This window comes from Gopherus evgoodei, chromosome 3, assembly GCF_007399415.2.
Source record: "Gopherus evgoodei ecotype Sinaloan lineage chromosome 3, rGopEvg1_v1.p, whole genome shotgun sequence".
In the NCBI taxonomy this organism is placed as follows: domain Eukaryota; kingdom Metazoa; phylum Chordata; order Testudines; family Testudinidae; genus Gopherus; species Gopherus evgoodei.
Genome location: NC_044324.1, coordinates 187,697,898 through 187,720,917, shown reverse-complemented (window position 1 = coordinate 187,720,917; position 23,020 = coordinate 187,697,898). Strand labels below are relative to the sequence as shown.

General features: G+C 39.6%; 1 protein-coding gene across 3 annotated transcripts in view; it reads right to left on the bottom strand.

The window, feature by feature from the left end:
* Window positions 1-23,020, bottom strand: part of CAMKMT (calmodulin-lysine N-methyltransferase) — a 361,094-nt gene that overhangs the window by 6,390 nt on the left and 331,684 nt on the right. For all 3 annotated transcript variants that reach the window (XM_030557678.1, XM_030557680.1, XM_030557679.1), the window contains 3 exons: window positions 20,571-20,645; window positions 10,021-10,084; window positions 2,269-2,400 (listed from right to left, as the gene is read on the bottom strand). In XM_030557678.1, coding sequence (XP_030413538.1) covers window positions 2,269-2,400; window positions 10,021-10,084; window positions 20,571-20,645 — 271 coding nt within the window. The remainder of the gene's footprint in view (window positions 1-2,268; window positions 2,401-10,020; window positions 10,085-20,570; window positions 20,646-23,020) is intronic.

Here is a 23,020-nt window from a genome sequence, read left to right as displayed (position 1 = left end):
CTTGCGAGAGGCAGCACTGAAGCCCGAAGCAGTTGATATTTTTGTCCTCTGAATGAAAAGGAAGCAAAAATCTGTTTGCTATGTATAGCTACCGCACTGTAAAAGATAAACAATTCCGTCTTACAGCCAAATTTTGCCCTCTCCCGCAGAGCTTAAGAAAGACAGAAATGCAACAGATGTATCACATTTCCACTTAGTTAGAAGCCTTGGAAAGCCAAGAGGCTTTAAGGAAGATTCCACAGCTCTCTCTGTACCATGTTGCCAAGCTCTATACTGGTTCTTGTGTGAATGCAGGAGGTGTGGACCTTGTCTCAAGGTGAACTACATGGATCCACCAGACTTCCATGTCCACAGGCTGACACAGTGGCCCTGGCCAGGTTGCACAGGCACTCCTGGCCTTGCCTCCAGTTTTGAGCGTGAGTATATAGGGCTGAGACAAGAGAGAGAAGAAAGAAAGATGAATTTCATCCCTGAACCATCATGTAATTCCCCTACACAAAACCCTTTGGCAGAGAGGCATTCTGTACTTAGATATCATGGTGACAGAAAGAGAGATCAGAATTTGGACATCAGCAAACACTGACGAGGCACTCTCTTAAACTGCACGAAATTATTGTGCAACACAAGAAATGCATTCAAAACAGAAGATAGTCTGGAAGTTTATATTTCTTATGTTTATATTTCTTATGAGGTTAAGACACCCATAATTAAAAAAAAATTAATACACAAAATATTCTTGTGTCTAGCTTATGGCATGAGGTAGAGCACATATTAGAATGCACCCATGCAGTGAAATGTCCCTAGGATTTTCTTTCCTCACACCAGAAGAAAAGAAAGAGAGAGAAAATATGTTTGTATTTCATGAAAAAACAGTCACTTCATTTGTGGGCCAATTGCTGCGTGAAGATATCAACAGCTCTTTCTCCCATATGCCATGGCTGGAGATCTAGGTGCTGGGAGCAAAGGGAGAAAAACTATGCCCACCAAGAAACAATAAGAGAAAAACTGCACCCTTTTCCAGGTGATGGCAGAAGGAAAAATCCTAGTTGATGGTTGGGAAGGATGACACTCAGCCTGATTTTCTGATCTCATTGATGCTGATGTAAATTAGGAGTAACTCCACTGATGTCAGTAAGGTTGCCCTGATGTAAAACAGGCTGATGTAAGTGCGAAGAGAATCAAGTCCACTGCATCAATTTAGTTAAATTATGTGATTTTGTGTATATGTAGCTAGTCAGTTTTTACAGGAGAAGTTTATTAATGTGAAAATTACACAAAGAAAATACTTTGACTTTTTCCTTTAGAATATCATGTGCATATGTATTTCTAATACAATCTAATTCCTATGTCATGGTGCAGGGGTATGATCTAAAACATAGCATTTATCTGTTTTCCCACAAGGAAATCAAGATTAAATTCTGAGAAGGCCTGTGTTTTGCATGGGAAATACTTGCAAAACTGTGAGGGGTTAAAATAATATCTGAGATCAAATGGGCCCATAACACTGGATTTCTTTAAGGTATGAAATAATGATCTAAAAAAAGTAATAATATGATTTTGATAAACACTGCTGCATATGTACCGGAAAATAAGAGGTTCCTAAAAAGTTTTCTATGAAACACCTTCCTTTCTGTGTCCTGTATTATCCTACACCTATAAATAGTCAAAAAAAGAGACTGATAACAGTAGCTTTATGTAAGCAAGCTTAGAAATCACGCTCAGATAAGTGCTTTTGACCTAAATCTTGTAGTGCCTCGATCTGACATATAACCCCACAACTGTGAAATTCTGTATGAGATTTAGCAGTTTGAAGCTGCCAACTGACCCAGCCATAAAGCAACCAGAGATAAGAATTTAAGTTATGATATGATACAATTAGACATTCACCTCCTATTTATTTCAGTATTTAACCTAGTTAAAAGTTGAAAGCTTTTTATTAAAATGTATAGGCTAGTTTGCCAGATATATATAGGTGACTAACCAACAAATAAAAATAAGAAATGGATCCCATAAATTAGACTCCTCTGAATGAAGAGACTGGTTATATAAAAAAGGTAAACAGGCGATGCTTCGGTAAAACTCTTCTAGACAGAAAAAGATAAAGGATGGTTCTACCACACAAAATAATCAGATACCAAATAGCTGTTCAGAAACAGCACACCTAAGGTGTACTTTAATCAAACATTTAGGTTACCTGCTAAAAGGACCATGATCTCTTCAAAATGCAATGCGGATTAAAGTGTTATCTAACACAAGCAGAAAACTAACCTTGGAGTGGAAGTTTGAAATATGTTCATCATAATTTTCATGTCTTTGGACAGAGAAACCAGCTTTTTCAGCTAGATTGCAAAACTGGTTTAAAGTATGTCCTCTGAGTGGAGCAAATACCATTGCTTTCCCCTAGAACATTAAAAAGAGAATTTACACATTTTTAAAATTGGAAAGGAACCAGATATAACATACCCCCGACTAATCTTTTAATATATTCCTGCTGAAAAAAGTAATTTTTCCCTGGGAAAAGCATTTATATTGTATTCATAAAACTAACTATTCAGAATGTGCATGATTTCTGTGATTAAAGGGCTGAAAAATAGAAGACCGCAAATAAACATTTTCATCTGAAAATGGCCAACTGCAATAAGTTTGATCCTTTTCACACAATACCTGTTATTCTGTGTTATTTAAATAAAACACAGAAAAATCATTTATCACATACATAAAGTGCAAAATCCATCAGTTTAATTTAGCAAGTCATCATACAAACACTAGGAATAATTTTCATCTCTCTTACATTCGGGTAAATTAGGAATATCCCTTTGGAATTATAACAGTGTAAAAGCAGCAGAAGTTAGAGGAGAATCAGACTCAATCTTCGAATAAAAATATGTACTTTACACCACCTGTGCACCTCAACAATTTGGCCCAATATCTGCAAATCACATTTCAAACACAGTTTACTGTTCATACAGAGAGACAAGATTGGTGAGATAATATCTTTAACTGGACCAACTTTTGTGGGTGAAAGCAGCAAGCTTTCAAGTTCCATAGAGCTCTTTTTCAGGTCTGGGAAAGGACCTTTAGTCCCCAGGACCTTTCCCAGACCTGAAGAAGAGCTCTGTGTAAGCTCAAGAGCTTGGTCCAATTAAAAATATTACCTCACTCACCTTGTCTCTAATATCCTGGACCAACAAGACTACAATAACATTGCCAACAAAAATGTTAATGCATAGAAATATTGAATCATTCAAGATGATCTCGCCATTTTTCATGTCTGGGCAATACAATAAGGTCCATTAACTAAATTTTTGTTCATCCTTTTGTATAAAGAGAACACAAAAGACTTTATTCTGATATGATGGATTTTAGACACTCTTCCTCTGCCCCCACAGCAACACTACATTTTAGTCCAGAGGCTATGGCACTTGCAAAAGCATCTCTTGAAATCTTGCTTGCAAAATTAATTCAAATTGGCTCAATATGAATTCTGTCACATGGAATGAAAACTGGCTGAATCACTGTAAACAAAGGTTAACATTAAACAACAATGTATGGAACTGAAGGAAGCTATTTGGTTGGGTGCCACAAGGTTCAGTGGTAGGTCCTGTTTTATTTAACATTGATACTAATGGGAGGTTAAAAAGAATGTTAATGAAATTCACAGATTATGCTAAATTGAGAGGTGGGTGCAGTAATCACCAAGGAGACAAAGAAATAATATATGTAGATCTACATAAGTTAGAAAAATTAGCAGGACATAACAAATTGATAATCAGCTTGAGAAATGTATGCTAGTATGTCTGGGGAAAAAGTGGTCAGAACAATTCAAGAGAATGGAAGGATCCTGGAAAGCTGTAACACTGAAAGATACTTAATGGTGATAGTGGATATCAAATTAGATATGTTCTTGCAGTATAATGGGGATCATGTAACTTTGGGATGCATACACACATATTCAGAGACAACACATCATGGAAATGAAGTTTCTATCTAAATAGATAGCTAAGGCACCTATGTGGCAGCTCAGACTCTGCAATGTATTTATCCTCTAACACCCCATAAGGTAGTCCTATTTTACAGAGGGGGGAACTGAAGCACAGAGAGCTGAGGTGACTGGCCCAAAGTCACACATGAAGTCTGTGGCAGAGCAGGGACTTGACTTCAGGTCTCCTATGGACTAGGCTAGTGCCCTAGCCACTGGACTATTCTTCCTCTTTCTACAACTCTAGGCAACCCTGATACTTAGGGTTTAGTTCTGGGAACCACATTACCAGAAACTCAAAGGAGTTCAGAAGAGAGGGTGTAGTGGTGGTGAGGGGAACGGCTGGAGGGACTGATATATGGTTAGCTAGGCTATGTGACAACTAAGATGAACAAGAACAATGTCTACAAATATTTGAAGAAGTTAAATACTAAGGAGGGAATTACTTAGCATAGTATGTTAAGGTATAAGTAGGAATGAGGGGATGAAATTAAGAAAAGGAATGTTTAGGTCAGATATCAAGGAAACATCCTCACAGCAAGACCGTAACATCCTCTACAAAACAGTAAATAGTCTCCCAAGTTAAGGAGTGACTGCCCCAACTCTGGAGAGAGTTCAGATTAGATCTGACAGTGCACTAGAAAATGTAAGGAATAATCCTCAATCAGCAAAGAGATGGGCTAGTGGACATAAGAAGTCTTTTTAAACTTTTTCTGTTATTCCATGACTAACAATAAGGTGTAACTGGGTGCAGAGAAAGTCAGTGGCATTGCTCTGGCAAAGTTTAGTTCAGAATATGAGCCCAGATTATGATGTAAAACATTAAACAAAAGGAAATGCACAATCAGAGTGAAATGTGCCAAACCTTCCTAAAGTTTTAGCATCACATGACACTCTTCAATGTCACACGTTTAAATAGTCTTCTCTTCAGGGGGATCTCCTGAAGATCTCCACATCCTGCTAATGCTCTATGTTACAGAAGACAGGGACACCCTTTGGAACTCATTATCTTCTTGAGGTCCTTCACCACTGGGGTACTGTTTGCAAAGCACTTCCTCCACTCAGGGTCTGAACCTGCTGACTGCAGAACACACTAGCTAGCACATGGAAAGAAAGGCAGAACCTCTTGTATGGAAGATTGGCCACAGCCAGACCCCAGCATACTGTTTCCCTCAGCCCACATTCCAGCAATTTTTATGAGAATGCAATACTCACACAATAATGCTATCAGTACAGTTTAAAATTAGACTCAGCTTTCTATGAAGACACTCCCTTTCACATTCTATGTCGACTAGTCCCTTTCAAATGAAATCAGAAAAAATGTATTAGAATGAACATACTAGTACTGAACACCATAATAAAAACCTATCTGAACTGGGTTGAAAAGTTGTATAACACATTACAACTTCAAAAATGTGAATGACATTTGATCTAAATCATGGTACATTTGACTTTTCAGGCCAAAGCTTCCCCTGGTGTAAATCAGGATAGCTCAATTGATTTCAATGTGTCTATCCCAATTTACTCTAGCGGAGCATCTGGTCCTTAACTTATAAATGCTACAACAAATCATTGATTAGGATTATAACTAGAGTAATCCCTTCAAAACAGGTAGGTATTGTGGTTAATTGCTTTGTTAGACCAATAACAACTTTGTTCTTTGGTCTATTAAAAGAACACTACAATCTTGAATTTTAGGCAATTTAAAAAAATGGGTTAAAAAGTAGCTTTAGATAAAATGACCTGAGCCCTTCTGCTAATTAAAAAATGTTTCTCTCTCTTCTATTCCTAAACAAAAACAACAATGGGAATTGACTGATCATATAGGGGAAGAAGGGAAATTGGTTAGACGCAAAGGCCCCAATTCAAGAAGTGTGTTTAAAGTTAAGCACTTGCTTAATTTTAAATGTTTTCCTGAATTAGGACCAAAGTGCTAGCAAATGCAAGAAGTGAAAAATTGAAAAAATTGAAAAAATATTTCCACCTCTGTAATCTCTTTCAGTTATAATGATCTTAGGTGTTACTGTAATGCAAGTAGATAAAAACAAGCCAGAAGTGTGATTTTCAAGTTGATTGTCCCTGTAACTAATTACTGGTTTATATGTCACTAATTATTAAGGTCCCAAGCCTGCCTTCTCTGTTCAGGCAGAACCTTACGTTGACGCAGAGTTCCATGGACTTCACTAGGGCTCCACAGGAACAGACCATTGCTGCATCAGAGCCTAAATAACCACAATGTTATTAAGGAAATTTACAAGCAAATGAAAGTTCTGACAGTGAAATAAAAATATATTTCAATGCAAGCAAAAAAAGTGGTAAAATAAAGCTATTTATTGGCATTAAATTAAAACCTATCCATTCAAAAGAAATTTGCCAATATAAAAACTGAGAGCCTAAGGGACAGGCTACACTGAAAACTAACATCAGCAAAGCTATATCTCTTGGGTATGAAAAATCCACACCTCTGAGAGATGCAACTATGCTGACCTAACCCCTAGTGTAGACAGTTCAAGGTCAGTAGAAGAATACTTCCCTTGAGCTAGCTATCATCTTTCGGGGAGGTGGACTACAGCCATTGTAGCATTTTAAGTACAGACATATCCTAATTCTCAGTCACATTGTGGCCACTTTACACTGCTCTGGCACTGGTAAAGGGCTTTGAAGTCAGTGTAAATGTAATTTATGGTCGCTTTACATTGTTAGAGTAGTGCAAAGTGGCCTTAGTGTGAAGAAGAATTATGCCCCGAGTTAATTCATTTACATTCATAGCGTTTTTAGCTATAACCAGAGATCTTGAAATCATGCAGTAAGTTGTCGTTAGTTTCTGAAGTAAAACAACATAAATTCTACAAGATGCCTGAATTCTTAACAATTCTGCAGCAATGCAGGTTCTTTGGCTTTTCAATACTACAGCACCCATAAATCTGTACCTTTTCTTGGTGTACCCTACTTATACCCCAGCCCTCTAAATCAGAATTTGAAAGACAACCTGTTGGTTGCAGTTTAAAGATAGTATTTAAGTACGAATAATTCCAGTTTACATTACATCCTTGACTTCCAGTGCCTGACATCTGTGTTGCTAAGGAATTGGTGTCACACAGCCATTTGTGAACCATTCTATTATCAATGAGAAGTTTATTATAAAATATGTAGCATTGCTGTATGGAACACAATTTGCTGATCAAACTCCTCAAATTTGTTTCTAGTTTTCCCTCTGTTACAATGTGCTACAGAATGTCTTTCTTATAACTGAATTCCAACAGCAAGGAAATAATTTATTGTATAATTATTATGTGCCCTTCTGCCTTATCTATGACTCTTCATTATAGTTCTCATTTCCAAATAGACAAAAGGGACTACCATCTGGATCCAAGTATGGGAAAGGATTTTTGGGAGAGTCAGCTAAACTCAGAAAGGGTTATGTTAGTTTATATGATTTATCATCCAAAAAAGATGGATTTTTAAAAAAACATTCTCCTTCCCACTCCATGGAATCTGCTGGTATTTCTCGACAATATTAAAGATGTCCCAGAATGCATCATTCTGTGAATGACTGATACCACAAATCTTCTAAAATAAGTATTATCAAAGAATGAGAGGTCTTGGGATGTGCTTAATGAATCAGGAAGTGCCAGGGGATTTCACAAAGGGAGGGGAAAGACTTTTTCTAAAAGGTAAATTAGGATTTATTGCTTATGCTGAATTCCCCCTTCAGTCAACTTAACAGGGATACCCATATTTTGTGCTTACCTCAATTTTCATTTTAGCTTTATTGTCCATTATGCTCCCTGAAGTCCTTTATTAAAAGCTATAGAAGGAATAATGTGATGATATATGGCTTAACATACAACATGAAACTCTTGTATCTCTAATGTGTGCTGCTGGTTCATCTTGATGCTATTAAAGACGGTTCTTATTTTCCATGTAGATGTAATTCTGACTTGCGTCTTTATCAGCTTGGCCACACATAAACTGTAAGTAAATGGTGGTTTTCTTGGTTGAAACAGACTAATTAATGTAAGGGATTTAAGAGAAAGGGTAATACTGAACTTAAAGAAAACCTATGAAATGCTATGGTAGCTTGTGCCTTAGACTCATATTTTAGGGCTACAATATTAATTTTTTTTCCTTACTTAATTGGTCTCTTAGAGTTGGTAGGGCAACTCCCACCTTTTCATGCTCTCTGTATGTATATATATCTCCTCAATATATGTTCCATTCCATGCATCTGAAGAAGTGGGCTGTAGCCCACGAAAGCTTATGCTTAAATAAATTTGTTAGTCTCTAAGGTGCCACAAGTACTCCTGTTCTTTTTGCGGATACAGACTAACACGGCTGCTACTCTGAAACTGAATATTAATTATTATAACTGATGAAAGAATTAGTTCATTTTGCTTTTCCTTACATGTAAATAACATTGTTTAGAATGATGACTAAGTCAAGCATGTGTAAAAGTCCCATTGGCTCAGTGGAATTTGAGATTTCACATAAATGCTTTGCCGAACAGGAATGGGGTTAAATACATGCTTAAATGCTTTACTGAACTGGACCCACCATGAGTTAAACCTCACAACACCCCTTTGACGTAAATAGTATTATCCCCATGTTATACATAGGAAACTGAGACACCAAGAGAGAGGTTAAGGGATACACTGTGACCAGAATCTAGAGAGGTTCACAAAACTGGGGCAGCAGGAAAAAAAAGAGCTCCTGCTCCTTACTTTGTACACTCATGCAGGGACCAGACACTAAGGCTAGCAATGCTAGCTTACCCGGAAGGGGCAGGGAGAGGACAAAGCAATGATCATCCTTCCACGCCACCAACAGATCTGGCCTCACTAGGTAGAGAGTGCTCATATTGCAAACAGTCCAAGGGTTTCATGGTGATCACATTCCTCGTCTGCTTCTGGGGACACAGCCCCACTGGTTTACATGCAATACAACAATTTAGTCCTAAGTTACTTGCCCTAGGTCACAGATGAAGTCTGTGACAAAGGCAGGAATAGAACTCCAGTCACGCTTAGAAGTGAATGGGATTACTTACGTGACTAAAATTATTGACTCTTATGTCTTCTCAGGTTTGTGTCTATGTGTCTATTTTTTTAATAGAGGAAATTGTTTGTAATATGAAAAATAAGCAGAATAGAGTTTTTAAAATACAGTTTAGAAAAAGCCTTGTTCACATGCACTGATTTTCATGTTAAAATGGGAGGTTTCCCTTATGGAAGATTAGCATGTTAAATGCAAGCAGTTAGATCCTGTTTTGAATGCCTATGGAAAGCATTCACCATGTATATTTTATAGTGCAGAACTGGGGCTTTTAATTCTTGAGATTAAAGTTTATTTTAAGTATATGCATATTAATTCCTTCTTTTGAGTCTAGGTCTTCCTAGTTTAGTATAACAGCCTGGCAGATTAAGCTTTTATATGTACATAGGAATTTGCTCACCCACATATATAAATGTAGAAATATGTATAGCATTTCATACAGTGCCTCACTTTAATTTGCCCTAACATTTATAATATGTAAATACATGGCTTATTTCATGGAGAAAACAAGTTGTGTGCTATAGATATATTTAAGGGTTTTATTCATTTAATATAAACAGAAATGAAAAGAAAAATGTTCTTTCACAATAAATATATACACAGAGGCAAAGGTTACTCTTGAAGGGATTATAAATGACAGAAGCTAACATAAAAACTTTCAATACTGTACTTTTACTTTAATATGAAGACATTGTTATCAAAGGAAAATACTCAAGAAACGCTTTGATAAAAATAATCTCATGCTATCTTTGAAGCGGTTTCATTTATTTTACTACCCACTGTGTTCCTTATCAGAAGGCCAAGTATAAGAAGTTTCCTAGTTTATGATTAGGAAAGAATCTGATAGATTAGAAGACTCAATTGAAGTTGGACATAATAAGTATTAAAGTATTACATGACATTAATCCTGCCATTCCATTACTCCCTCAATCATTGTGCAAAGACTAATTATTCTGAAGCCAGTGTTCAGGAGAAAATAGAAACGTACTTACACTGGGCTGGAGTAATCTCTTTATTGCATCAACAAGGCTAGCTCTGTACCGGTCCAGAAACAGGCTGACATTGAGAAGAGAACAGAATCCAGATTAAAATGGGTTTTCAATTCTAATGATACTAATGCAGATAAGTACAAGGCTAATTACATATGTTTACACAATGCTGAAAAGGAGGAACTGAGGTCTAAATTGCCTTCCAATTCATGTACTTTTTAATAGAAAACAAACAAACAAACATAACTGAAGCTTGCAACAAATGTTATCTAAAGCTAAAGCCAAAATATTGGCATGAAAGAGTTCTTTATATGACAGGAATTCACTGATCATATACACTAGTCTTTTAATAGCTCAGCTATCAGAAATCAGGATCAATATACTGTAATGCCAAGTTAGCATTTCACATGCTCTTTTGTATAGAAAGGTCTGACTACCAAGTAGAGGACTGGTTTGTTTTTTAAGTTTACTCTACATTGCACTTAGTGTCCTACTCTTATAGGTGTTTCCCCTTTTCTTTTAAAATATTTATAGTCAGTTTATTTATTTATTTATGCTACAGTAGCTTCTAGAGGCCAGGGCCCCACTGTGACAGGAACTGTTCAAACATAACAAAGAGACCGTCAGTGCAGAATTGTTATATTTCAAGACTGGAGTCCTCTATTTACCCACAGAATGGGTACAGCAAAGACAGCTTCCCCACAAGGTGCTAACAATGTGCTTCAGCACTGTTCCGGAGGGACCACCCCTAAAACTGAGAGGTACTTCATTCTGCACGCCCATTAATTCCTTAGCGTATGTGCAGAGACAGCCAAAAAGGGTGCCAATCACTCATACTGGGTATCTGTAGATAGCTGTGTATTTGAGATGAACTGAGATTGCAAGTGCAGTTTCCATGGCCCATGAATGGCCATCACACGGTAATGCTTTACAGTCATTACTAACCTGGCCTGCATTCATATTGGTGACCTAGATAGGAAAGACTCTTGTCTAAAGAACTAAGTCAGGCAGGTCACAGAAAATGTTATTTTTTCCTCCCAATTTCAACAGTTTTTACTAATTTCAGCAACTTTACTGAAGTTCCATCCAACTCCCTGCAGGAGGAAACGGTTACAACAGACGAGTTGAAAAATTAGAGAAGGTGCAGGAAAGATAATAAAAAATGATGGCAGTGTACTCAGATACCATCTATGACCCTATACTCTGCTCACAATCCCAGATTAGCTAGATATTTCTGCTAAGATGATCAATAATAACATAGTTAATACTGTTGATATTAAAATCATCATTAGGTTTCAGAGTCAACAGCCCATTGATATGAAGAGGGCAGTTCACAAAGTTTTCAGTCTCATTACTTCTGTGTCTGAAGATACAGGCAGACAGTCCTGAATCAGTTCACATATGAAGAGTTTTCTTCAAAACTCTCAGCACTAGGAACTTTGGCTATAATTTCACATCTGTTATGTACCCAAAAAGTGGGTACACAAAGTGGCCTGATTTCTAGACGTGCCAAGCATTCAGAAAATCAGGTTAGATTAGTATTTGGGTGCCTGACTTAGAGGAAGGATAGAGTGGAATTATGCTCCAGCGGTTAGGGACCTGTAATCAAGACCTGGGTTCCATTCACTACTGTGCCCCAGCCTTTCTATGTGACCTTGGGAAAGTTACAAAGTGTATGTCTACGTCAGAACAAAAGACCCACAGCCAGCTGCAGCTGCCCTGGGTCACCTGACTCGGGCTCACAGGCTCAGACTGCAGGGCTAAAAATTGCTGTGTAGACCTTAGGGCTTGGGCTGGAGCCTGAACTCTGGGAAACTTCCTCCACCCCCTCCCGTAGGATCCAGAGCCAGAATGTCTAAACAGAAACCAGCCTGAGCCAGAATGTCTACACAGCAATTTTACAATTCCATGAGCTGGCGTCAGTTGAACCAGGCCAGCCATAGATATTTAATTACTGTGTAGACTAAGACTTAGGGAGTTAAATGCATTTGAGAACCTGAACCTTCGTCTCTCTGTGCCACTACTGTCATGGAGACCGTAAAAGTACCTTAGATACCTTAGACCTTCAATTTCTAATATTGTCCTTTTTAAAAAATGAAAGGTTTAATACTGCAGAAATAGAGTTGCGGGCAATAGTGAAATTCAGAACAACTCCTGAGGCTGAGCATCTGAGAAGTGACAAAACTATCACTTCCCATTACCAATCCCCGCAGCCATTAGCCCCACTCTTAAAGGTTTTATTAGAATTCAGTAGAGGAGATGCAGTAAATTAAGAATTCACTGTTTGACTGACAGACGTTTTGGAGCATGAGCTTTCGTGGGTGAATACTCACTTCTTCAGATGCATGTTTGACTGAGAGGCTGAAGAGTCTGTTCCTGATTCAATGAGTAGAGTACGGTTCAGTCAGACTTCACTGGGGTTGGGCCTGCAGGGCAAGCTCCAGAACTTTACAGAATTTGTGGGATGCCTCTGGAATTGCTTGTCAGAGGCATGAAAGATTGTGGACTATTTTGAAGCCATAAAACCACCATCAAGAGAAATAAAGCTTTTAAAGCTTCAGAAGTAGCCACGTGAGTTTTCTTCACGTGGTGAATCCAAAATTGCACCTAAGAACAATGCAACTGCTGGGGATGGAATGAAGGAGACAATTCCCTTTCTCTCACACTATCCTGTTTGTGGTCATTCTGCGTGGCGTTAGGACAAGCACATTTCCAGTGACTGGGCCCCAACTTCCTTCATGTGGCTGCACACTGGAGTGGAACAAGTAAGAATCTGCTGAATTTTTAAAGTGATAGCGAGCGACGTGAAAGTGGATTTTATACTGAAAGCTGAATGTTTAGAAAGGACTTACAGCTAACATGTAACATGTATATATACCGGACATCCTCGACATTTAATCATAAAATTTCACATACAAATTGAAGAAAGAACTTGTTAAAGGAACTTATCATGAGCAGATAACTACATACAGATCCCCAAGCCTTCAGGATCCTCTCATTTTTCCTAAATATGACACCTCTTACTCAAGACTCTGCATCATAACCACTGCCCCTTCTGCTGTAAGGTCTTCATGAAGCATCTTTTGTTGAAGAATTTTGGGCCGTATAGATCTTGGCTGGAAAAACATTTTCCTTGTACCATCCTTCTGAAATTCCTGCTCAGGTAACCAGGTGTTGGCTAGTATTAGTCTAGCTAGTGGTGGGCCAAAACATGAGTTGTTTATAATTTGCAATAGCTACAATGGCTATCCTTCAGCCTCAATTAACTTCACTGGAATACTTGAACAAAAACTCATTTAAATAAAAATCACTGAAGCTGCTGAGAACATCTTTACTGACTGCTGGGAGTTTTAATCACATCCACCTCAGGTAGGTCACTAGAAGGATAGACAGCAGGGCACACCAGTTTATCAGGACTTCAACTGTCTCGAAGATAAAAAGGTGGCATACAGGTGTATAAACCGCCACCCAAAAAGCTTTCTTTCAAAATAAATAATTTTCTTCCAGCCTGAACCAACATATGCTTGAAGACTTTATAAGACTTGCTGAGATCTTTGACAAGAGAATAACATGAGGAAAAACATCATTTTGTCCCTTTATTATTGTATTTTATTTTTATTTTTGGAAAGTAGTAAGTGAAAACATGATTTTTTGCTGAGTTTGCCTAAAGTAAAATTCATTTTGCATAGCTCTGTTCTCTACTGTCTCTTCGCAAGTTTTCTTAATGACACAGACCCTGGTCCTAGTTTACAGGTAAATAATGGATTCCTTACATGCAAACTGCTAAAAACCTAACTGTGCAACCCACTGGGGCAAGGGAAGCTGGAGTGGGTATCTCAGTCCTCTTCTCTGATTGCTTGAGTAAGTGTTGGAAACTTAGCCCTGATGGACCTTTGCTTGGGAAAGTCAGATAGGATGGAATATCTGTACATCCCAGCCCCTTCTCTACTCCCCCCCCGGGATAGTTTAAAGACTCAGCTTCCACTGACATTGTAACCTAGTACCCTGGCTGCCAATCTGTTACTCAGAAAGCCACCTACTCAGACCCTGGAGAAGGGATAGACTGGGAGGCCATGTTAGTGTTATGCAACCATCCCAGAGAATGCTTCTACCCCCTCAGCATTAGCGCAGACTCCGAGTACCTCAAAGCCTGATGGAGCAGTTGGAAGATCTGTGTCATGGATAGGGGCTGGCACAGGATTTGAACTGGCACAGGATTTGGACCGTACATAGGGATTAAGTCACACAACTTCTATATTAACACCAATAGGATTTATGTGGCTAGCTACCAGCATTACATGCTGAAACTGTGCCCCTAAAAAGAATTTTTCAGGTTCAGCACCTCTCAGTGAAGCTAAGTCACCATTTCTCAAATGCGGCCACCAGAGAGTTTCCCTGCGGCCTGGGCAGTGTGGGGGGGGGGGGGCGGCGGGGCGGGAAGAGCATCAGCCCCTCTCCTCCCTCCCTGTTGCTCCTTCATGTGCTGCCTCTCTGGAGACACCGGTGGGATGCATAATGCTTAAGGAACAAGGTGAGGAGGCAAGTGAGGGGTGAGCGACTGGTGGGGGATGCATGAGGAAGCAAGCGGCGGGAAGGGGGGACTGGGCGGGGGAGTAAGGAGGCGAGTGGCAAGCCAGCAGCAGGGTGAAGAGGTGGGCGGGGGGGGGAGGTCTGATTGCAAGCGGGAGAATGAGGAGGTGAGCAGGGGTGGAGTGAGGAGGTGGGGGGTGAGGAGGCAACTGGCGAGGCGAGTGGCAGGGGGAGGTCTGGTGGGGGAGTAAGGAGGCGAGCAGTGAGCCAGCAGCAGAGTGAGGAGGTGGGAGGCGAGTGGGGGTGGGGGGAGGATGCACGAGGCAGGTGACGAGCCAGCAGCAGGGTGACGAGGTGGGCGAGGGGGTCTGTCAGCGAGCCAGGAGCAGGGTGAGGAGGCGAGCAGTCTGACTGTGGCCAGGGGAGTGAGGAGGTGAGCGGTGAGCCACGCAGTGAGTGGGGCAGGGGGGTGTCTGTGGCAGGGGAGTGAGCAGCAGGTGAGAGGGTAAGAGGAGGCAAGTGGTGGGTGGGGAACTGAGGAGGGATCCAGAGGTGAGCGGCGGGCGAGGGGATGAGAAGGTGAGTGATGGACACATGGGCAGCAGGTGGAGCCTCCCATTGGGGAGGCTAGCCCCTTTCTCCACCCCTTCTGCCCATGCTCCTTCCCCCCAGCAGCCAGAGCCCAAGATTCCCCCCCTCCACCTCTGTGGCTGGAGCCACAAGCCTGCTGCCCTGAGCACCCCACCCCCTTCGGCTGGAGGAGCCCCAGGCTGGCTGAACCCCGAGATCCATCCGCTTGCACACAAACACACACCGGCGCAGGGGAGCCCCAGGCTGGATGAAGCCCCAACCCCCCCCCCACCCCCACAAACCGACACCTGCGCAGAGGAGCTCCAGGCTGGCTGAAGCCCCATGACCCCTCCCCAACCCCACACATAAACACACACCTGTGCAGAGGAGGTCCAGGCTGGCCGAAGCCCAGAGTGCCCACCTCCTTTGGCCAGAGGAGCTCCAGGCCATCCAAAGCCCCGAGCCCTGCTACTTGCCTGGAGAAGCCTCAGGCCAGCTGTAGGCATGCCTCCTGTCCTCTCCCCTCCCCAGACCCAAGCTGCCCAGATATGGTTTTCATTATTGTTTGGACTTCTATTATGTCAAAGCATTTTTAGATTTACTTCAGAATTTTTGTATAGGCAACCACTTTTACCAAAAAAGCAAAAGAAAACAAAAGACAAGAATGTGCAAAGCACCTTATTTGTGTTTCTATTCTGTTAGGTCCGGTAAAGAATAGAAATAACTGTGCATTACAGTATTTTTATTACTGAGTCTGCAAAAAGAAACCTAAAACTTTACATAAATAAATTACAATGATTTGGATGTATATATGTGCATATTACTTTATTAACTTTAGGAAAAATAAATAATTTTAGGGAAAAGTGTCAATGCAGCGCACTCTGGGGCCACCAAAAAAATTGTTGCGAGAATCCCTGAGCTAAGTGGTACACTATTGCTCTTGTCTGTCATTTCTGGACACCGCACTTCAAATTTGGTAGTCTTCTTAATCAAGCTCCTAATGGATTTTTGTCCACATAACAAAATGCCTCAGATTTCTGTAATAGGAAGTCTCTAATAGCAGAGGCCCAGGATAGGAACAGAAAATGTTTTATAGGTCAGGACAGAAGTGTTTGGTCCAAGAAGTAAAGAAGCTGGAGCAGGGTTACTGGCTCTTAGCCAGTGTGGTTATTGTATTACATCTATGTGAAATTATAGGCCACCAGTATCAGCTCCATCTTTTCTTTTTATTTTTTTAAAACAATACTTTTTCCTGCATGTTTTCCTTTTAAGAAAACCTACCATTAAAACAAAAGAAAAAATGCTTACACAAAAACTGTGTGGAAGTAATGGTAAGCTACAACAAAGAAAAACAAGGTTAAGGCTGATATACTTTACCCCATCTTCTTGGGTCTTAGTGCCTCTGAACAGTGGGCATATGTTTATATTTTATAGGCTATCAGGTCAACTCTCTTTTCCTTTTGCATATGCAGCAAAAGCTAAGTACAATGGGATAGTTTACAGATGGTACTTCAGACACGATTTACAATCATGTGCAGCATCTAATCTATAGAGTCATTTATCTTTTTGTACGGCTTCAACTGTAGAGCTGTCATACTCTGAAAAACATTTATTAGGTAAAAAAATAAAAATTCTTATTTCCAAACCATCAGATTTCACTGCAACTGAAATGCATGTACAAAGGTAATCTTAAAATGAACTATGACATGTTCCTCTAACCTCAAGGACAGAGATCTTACTGCATTCCTGTAGAAAGGAATTCTTATACACCTCTATAACGTGACCCGACATAACACGAATTCGGATATAACGTGGTAAAGTGGTCCAGGGGGGCAGGGCTGCACACTTCAGCAGATCACAGCAAGTTCAGTATAACGCGGCTTCACTTAGAACGCGGTAAGATTTTTTGGCTCCCGAGGACAGCGTTATATCAGGGTAGAGGTGTATTAAATATAATATAGTGCATGCCAATGTCATGGAGTCAATCAGTAACTGGAGTTCAATCCTGCATTCCCAGAGAATCACACCCCTCAGTGACTTCAGGGGGAAATTTGGCAGTGAAGGGAATGTGGATTTGGGCCCCTAGGCTTTGATCATGCAAATACTTATGCATGTGCCTAGACACAGGAATAGTCTTACTGACTTTGATGGGACTATTTAGTCTGGGATATGATGGGATATGTTTAGTCTGAGCCTATAGTCCAATCATAACTGCTTAGAACAGAAAATTGAAAGGCCAGTGATTTTTCCCTTTACCCTGATGTCAGTCTCACCCTCCCCAGGTTTCTCTTTCTCATTTAATTATATTTTAATTAAAATCTAATCAGCAAAATAATATAGCCTGTATTTTCAGTAAGTCCAGAAATCTGGGGCACTCAAGAACCTAAGAAGAGTCTTCTTTGTGGCCTGTACAGAGTGGACCCATCTCTTTCTCTCTCCTCTATTCTATTCAATCTCACTTTTACAATTCCTATGCCTGCATTTATTGCACCCCAAGACATGTGCCACTGAAAGTCCTGTGGGCCTGAGGAGTCCCCTTTCCCCCCCACAAGAGCCTGAGGTTAGGGACACAAGAGTAAAATACTCCAGTATATTGATGTCTTTTCAAGAGCAACTTTATCACAGATATGGCCTCTCCAATATTTTCCCCTTGTTTTTATCTCAAAGGTGACATTTTGCAAGTTATTTTTAGGAGCTGCTGAACTATGAAACTATTTTTATTGTCAAAATCCTGAATGGTTAACTAACTAGCTTTCACAGTTTGCCTCTTATTTATTTTATAATCTAGTTGGGCTAGTAAATGTAGCTGTGAACTAATAGGCTGTCTGTTCAGAGAAATAACTTATTTTCCACCCCTGCACACAAGGTTTATGAATGATTTAAGAATATAAACAAATTGCTGCTTGTTGTAATCATGTATATTTTTACTTGAACCTCAGTGTGGGTCTGGAATGAATAGAGCTTGTTTTTATGTAAATAGGATCAAGCAGTACCACTGGTTAGCTATTCAGAGAACCAGACAGACTGTACCTAATATTTGAACCCAGATTTTTGCTTTATATTTCTCTATTCTAATCTCAGATCTTATCGACTGACAGTGACCTATATGATAGGTCTAAATGCCATATAGTCTATCTATTTTTATCACTGCATACTTTAGGTTTCACCTGAAGAACTCTATGGAAAGTGATTTCTTTTCCTCTGGAATGGCTGCCCCAAAACTCAGAAAACTAAAATACCTGTAGCAATTCTGAGGGGATTCTTTACTTTGGGAGAGAAAAACATGAAAATAAAAAGATGACACTTCGATAAATTTATTCTACATTTTTTAACTAACTCTGGCAACATATCAGATAAATTATTGGTTTCTGTTATTGAAACAAGGATTTTTAAAAAGTGAGAAACATTACAGTGATTTCATGCTTATTGAAGATTGGATGTATATTTGCATTTTGGCATTAGGAGCATTAAATGCAAAGGTAAATTGTTATAAAAATCTGTGTTTTAAATGAACCCTCATGTAGCTATTTATTAAAAATATATACATATTTATGCACTTACCTGAATCTTAAATGCTTCAAAATGAATGTACAAACCCCAGAAATTGAAAATGCATTAGGTATTTTATCTGTAATGTATGATCCTTCATTTCCTAATGAAAATACACTATTTCCAAACAGGGTGGGTAGAGTATTAGGCAAGAATATTAATGAAAAAATGACTTAAGTCAGGCTCCCTCTGCTATTCTCCCCAGTACAAATAGGATGACATGGTGTGAGTATCAAGAATACAAGAGCCAGGTTGTTTTGATATTTGTGTGAAGAACAAATTTAACTCTAAATCTCTTGGCAAGACCTTGCTTCACCCACATAATCTGGAAAACATCCATATGCGAGCCTTGTCTAAGCCTCCGAGAAGACTACTGTCCTCCTGCTCATGTCCGCCAGCACTCTGATCTGACTTTCATACTTAATCTGATCTAATCCTGCCCTGCATTAACTTCATCTGTGCAATGAAACCTGGAGTATCCATTCTAATATTTGGTGAGGAAGGCATTTACTAAATTACTTGCTGAAATCATATGGTGTTGTTTAGCTCCTTATTTTAATCAGATGATGCATCTCTGAGGCATATTATCAGCGATTAGTTAGAAACCCATCTCTGTCCTTTCTGGGAACAAAGAACTTTTATGAAATTAAATGCTAACAGAAAGGAAGCACTGTTGCATTCAGTAGGTAGGTAGCCGTAAAGGACGAAAGATGAATAAATACTCTTTACCCCTTAAACAAAATCAATATTTTTTCTGAAAAAAAAAGTCTTTTTCTTAAAAAACAAAAGCAACCGCCTCCCCCACCAAACACAGTGAAAATGTTTCTGAGAAGCCAATTTAAAAGTGCATTGTTTAGAAAGACAACAAACAGTTTCTCCCATCCCTCCACCCCTTTTCCTTCTAATTATTTCTTAGTAAGAATCATAATACTGCTGAATTCAAATATGCTGTGAAGTCATTATGTTCAGAATTTGGACTCTTACAATAATGATATGCTTCAGAATAGAAACATTTTTTTCTGTTACAGCAATTTAAAGAATCAAAAACAAACATGAATTATGTAAAGGAAGATTTATTTTAAAATTATCTTCCCACTTTTTAACTGAAACTCGCACCTACATTTTCTAGCTTTCTTCATTTATAATTAAGAATGCACTGTTTTGAAAGTGGGCATGCAGTCACTCAGAGGACAGGATGATTCTGCACCATCAATATCAAAAATTGGTCTGTGTCCACAGCCAAATCTATTGATATATTTAAATAGAATCCTTATTAGATTTTAACATAAAGCCACTCAGTCACAAATTAAGTATTGTGCTCTAATTTTTACTAAGCATTCTTTTATTATTAACAATATTTACCTGTGTAATAATGTGACCACCATTTTCAGTTTATGCTTATCAATACTGTTGTTGAATTGATTTAAGAAACAGAATGTGATGTAAAAAGATTTAGAAAATCTTTTTCCTCTGCAAAGATTTTCTGGGGAGCAAAATATACATCCCCTTATATCAATAGTCAGATCTTTCCTAAGAAGTAAGCTAATTGAGCTGTTTGTGTTGATAAACTCCCTTTTCTCCAGACTGTTCCTCACTGAGCCATAATTATTTGCAATTTGCCTAAGTCGTCCATTTACTGATACGTCAAGCATGAAACAGAGGCAATTCCAGAAAATGGAAATGCTTCTCAAAATCAATCTTTGGGAAATAATGTGGTAGAAGTTACTGTGTGATAGAAGACTACCTTATAACTGTCACATGGAGATGAATATTAATTTGTTGAGGTTAAGGTGGCTTTGTGCTTCATTTGTTGACTTTGCTTAGCCATCAGCAAGCAGCACAGTACAATTACTCCAGCAAAGCTATTTTTTCTAACATGAGTTTTATGATTTTTATGTACTTACCAGTCAGCACACATAACAATGTCAAAATGTCCTTCCAGTTGAGAGACATCTGTCTCATTATCCCATCGTAAAACGCTAGAGGAAAAAAAAGATTAAAAAAATTAGACTTACATTTTTTCATCTTTGGATTTTTTTAAAGCATTAAAATTATTATGTGGTATATAAAATTGTTTTAAAATATATATATATACACATTTTAAAAGAAAGATACAAAAATACTGAAACATGTTTGACTATTATGCATCTTCTTTAGTTCTGAAATCTTGAAGCTGAAGAACTATATCTTTATTCAAACATAAAGACAGTCTACACGGCTTCTCATTACTAGATTACCAAAAAACAGTATATTCTGAACCAGAGCCACTGGAATAGCTCTATATGTTTTGGCCCTTAACACCTGTGTATCATATAGTTAAATCAAAGCATTGTTGATCTGACTGCTATACAAAACTGAAAAATAAATGTAGCGAATTCAAGGATCTCTGTTGTGTCTGGCAGACAAGTCTCATTGATGAAGTGAGCATTCTCCTGGGCTTGAGGGAGAAGGGAGGGGGTGAAAGAATGCCAAGCTTAACTTCAATGCCAGCTATGTTGCCTTAGGCAAGCTTAAAAACACACCAGTACTGACTCTGTCAACACCTATTCTCTCATAGGTGATAAGTTATTTAATTCTAGACATTTAATAATAGCCAAAAATGCACATATGTTCAAAGTTCTGTTTTGTTTATGAAGGCGGCTGTATTGTGTGGCTGTCATGAAGAATTTCAGCACTTTGCTTCCAATCAAAATCTGTAATTAGCATTGGAATTTGTGAAACATTTATAACATGACCCTATGCAAAGATTCAAAGCTCGCTCACTCTTTTAAACAGAATCTGTTCCCCTTTTTTTCATTTTCTGGTTATTCATAAAAGAAAGGAGATAAACATTTATGGGTAAAACACCTGCATTGGGGGGTGAAGGGTCTATTCTGATTATGTCAGTTTGTGTATCCTTATCTCTATTTTGTGTGGGTCTTGACCAAAAAGACCCCTCAGTTTTCCAGCAGCTCTATCCTACTTCTAATCAAAAGCCATTTCCATTCACACACTATTCTTGATATTTAACTGAGGATCAATTACAGGCCTGCCAATGGGGGGTTGGGGGGGGAAGAGGCGAAGGCAAAGGGGGTAATTGCCCCAGGGCCTGGGCAATTTAAAAGGGGCCCCCTGCTGATGGCAGTGCAGCAGCCGTTTCCTGAAGCAGCTGACAGGTCCCTCGGCCTGTGGTCCCTTGGGAGGGGGACTTCACATGCTGCCTCCACCCTGAGCACCAACTCTGCAGTTCCCATTGGCTGGGAACTGTGGCCAATGTGAGTTGTGAGGGCGATGCCTGTGGGCAGCGGTGCATGGAGACCCTCTGGACTCTCCGCCTAGGAGCCACTGCCAGAGGGGTGTGCCAGTCACTTTCGGGAGCTGTCCAAAGTAAGCACCGACTCCCTGACCCTCCCCCATACCCCAACCCCCTGCCCCAGCCTAGAGCCCAAACGCCGCACCCAAACTACCTCCCAGAGCCTGACCTGCTCCACCCAAACTCCCTCCCAGAACCCACATCCCCTCCCACACCCAAGCTCCCTCCAAGAGCCCGACCCCCTCCTATGTAGGTATCAGTGTAACTGAACAGATCAGAACGCATTAGCTCATTTATCCTCCTGGAACTTACTGTACCAATCCAAGGGGGGAAAAGAGTTGGTTAATTTATTATTTTTCCTTCAAATTGAACATAGTGCATATTTTACAAACCAAGGTGGCTTTGCAAACTGGCACTTTGAGTACCCAGCAGACAGCCAGTAGTGGAAAGTGACAAAGGAGAGTTCTCACTCTCAGCTGCTGGCTGCCTGCTGGCTACCAGTGGCTTTTTCAACCCTGTTTCCGTGGAAACTTAGGTTAGAATGGAGAAAAATTAGGTAAAGGTAAGTTTTGTGGGTTTTTTAGCTCTCACTTTAATTTTGAGACTCCTGAAACAGAACAGGAAATTGTTAGATGAATGCTGAGTCCTAAAGGCCATGATTAGTTCTAATTGCCACCAAAAGAGAGATCAGATCAGAGCAAATAAGGGTTTGGAATTTTTTTTTATCCCTCACACTTTGTGCCTTATACAAACTATGCTGAAGAAGGCACAGATGCCTTCCCCTGAGAATGGCTCTCCCACATTACTGCCTGTTGAGCACTCAGAATGCAAAAGTCTGATGATCTAGCCCTAAGGAGTTAGAAGAATTTTAGGGACAGATTAACAAAGGTTGGCACCTGCAAAATTTTCACATCCACCTACTGCAAGCACAAACAGGCATTTGCATGGTTATATGGCAGCTCAGAAACCCTGGTGCTGAACAAATAATCAGCTGGAGAAGTTCCTGCTGGCATGATCAAGTGAGATATTTCCAGGCTCAAGATTTCCAAGTTCATCTTAGGC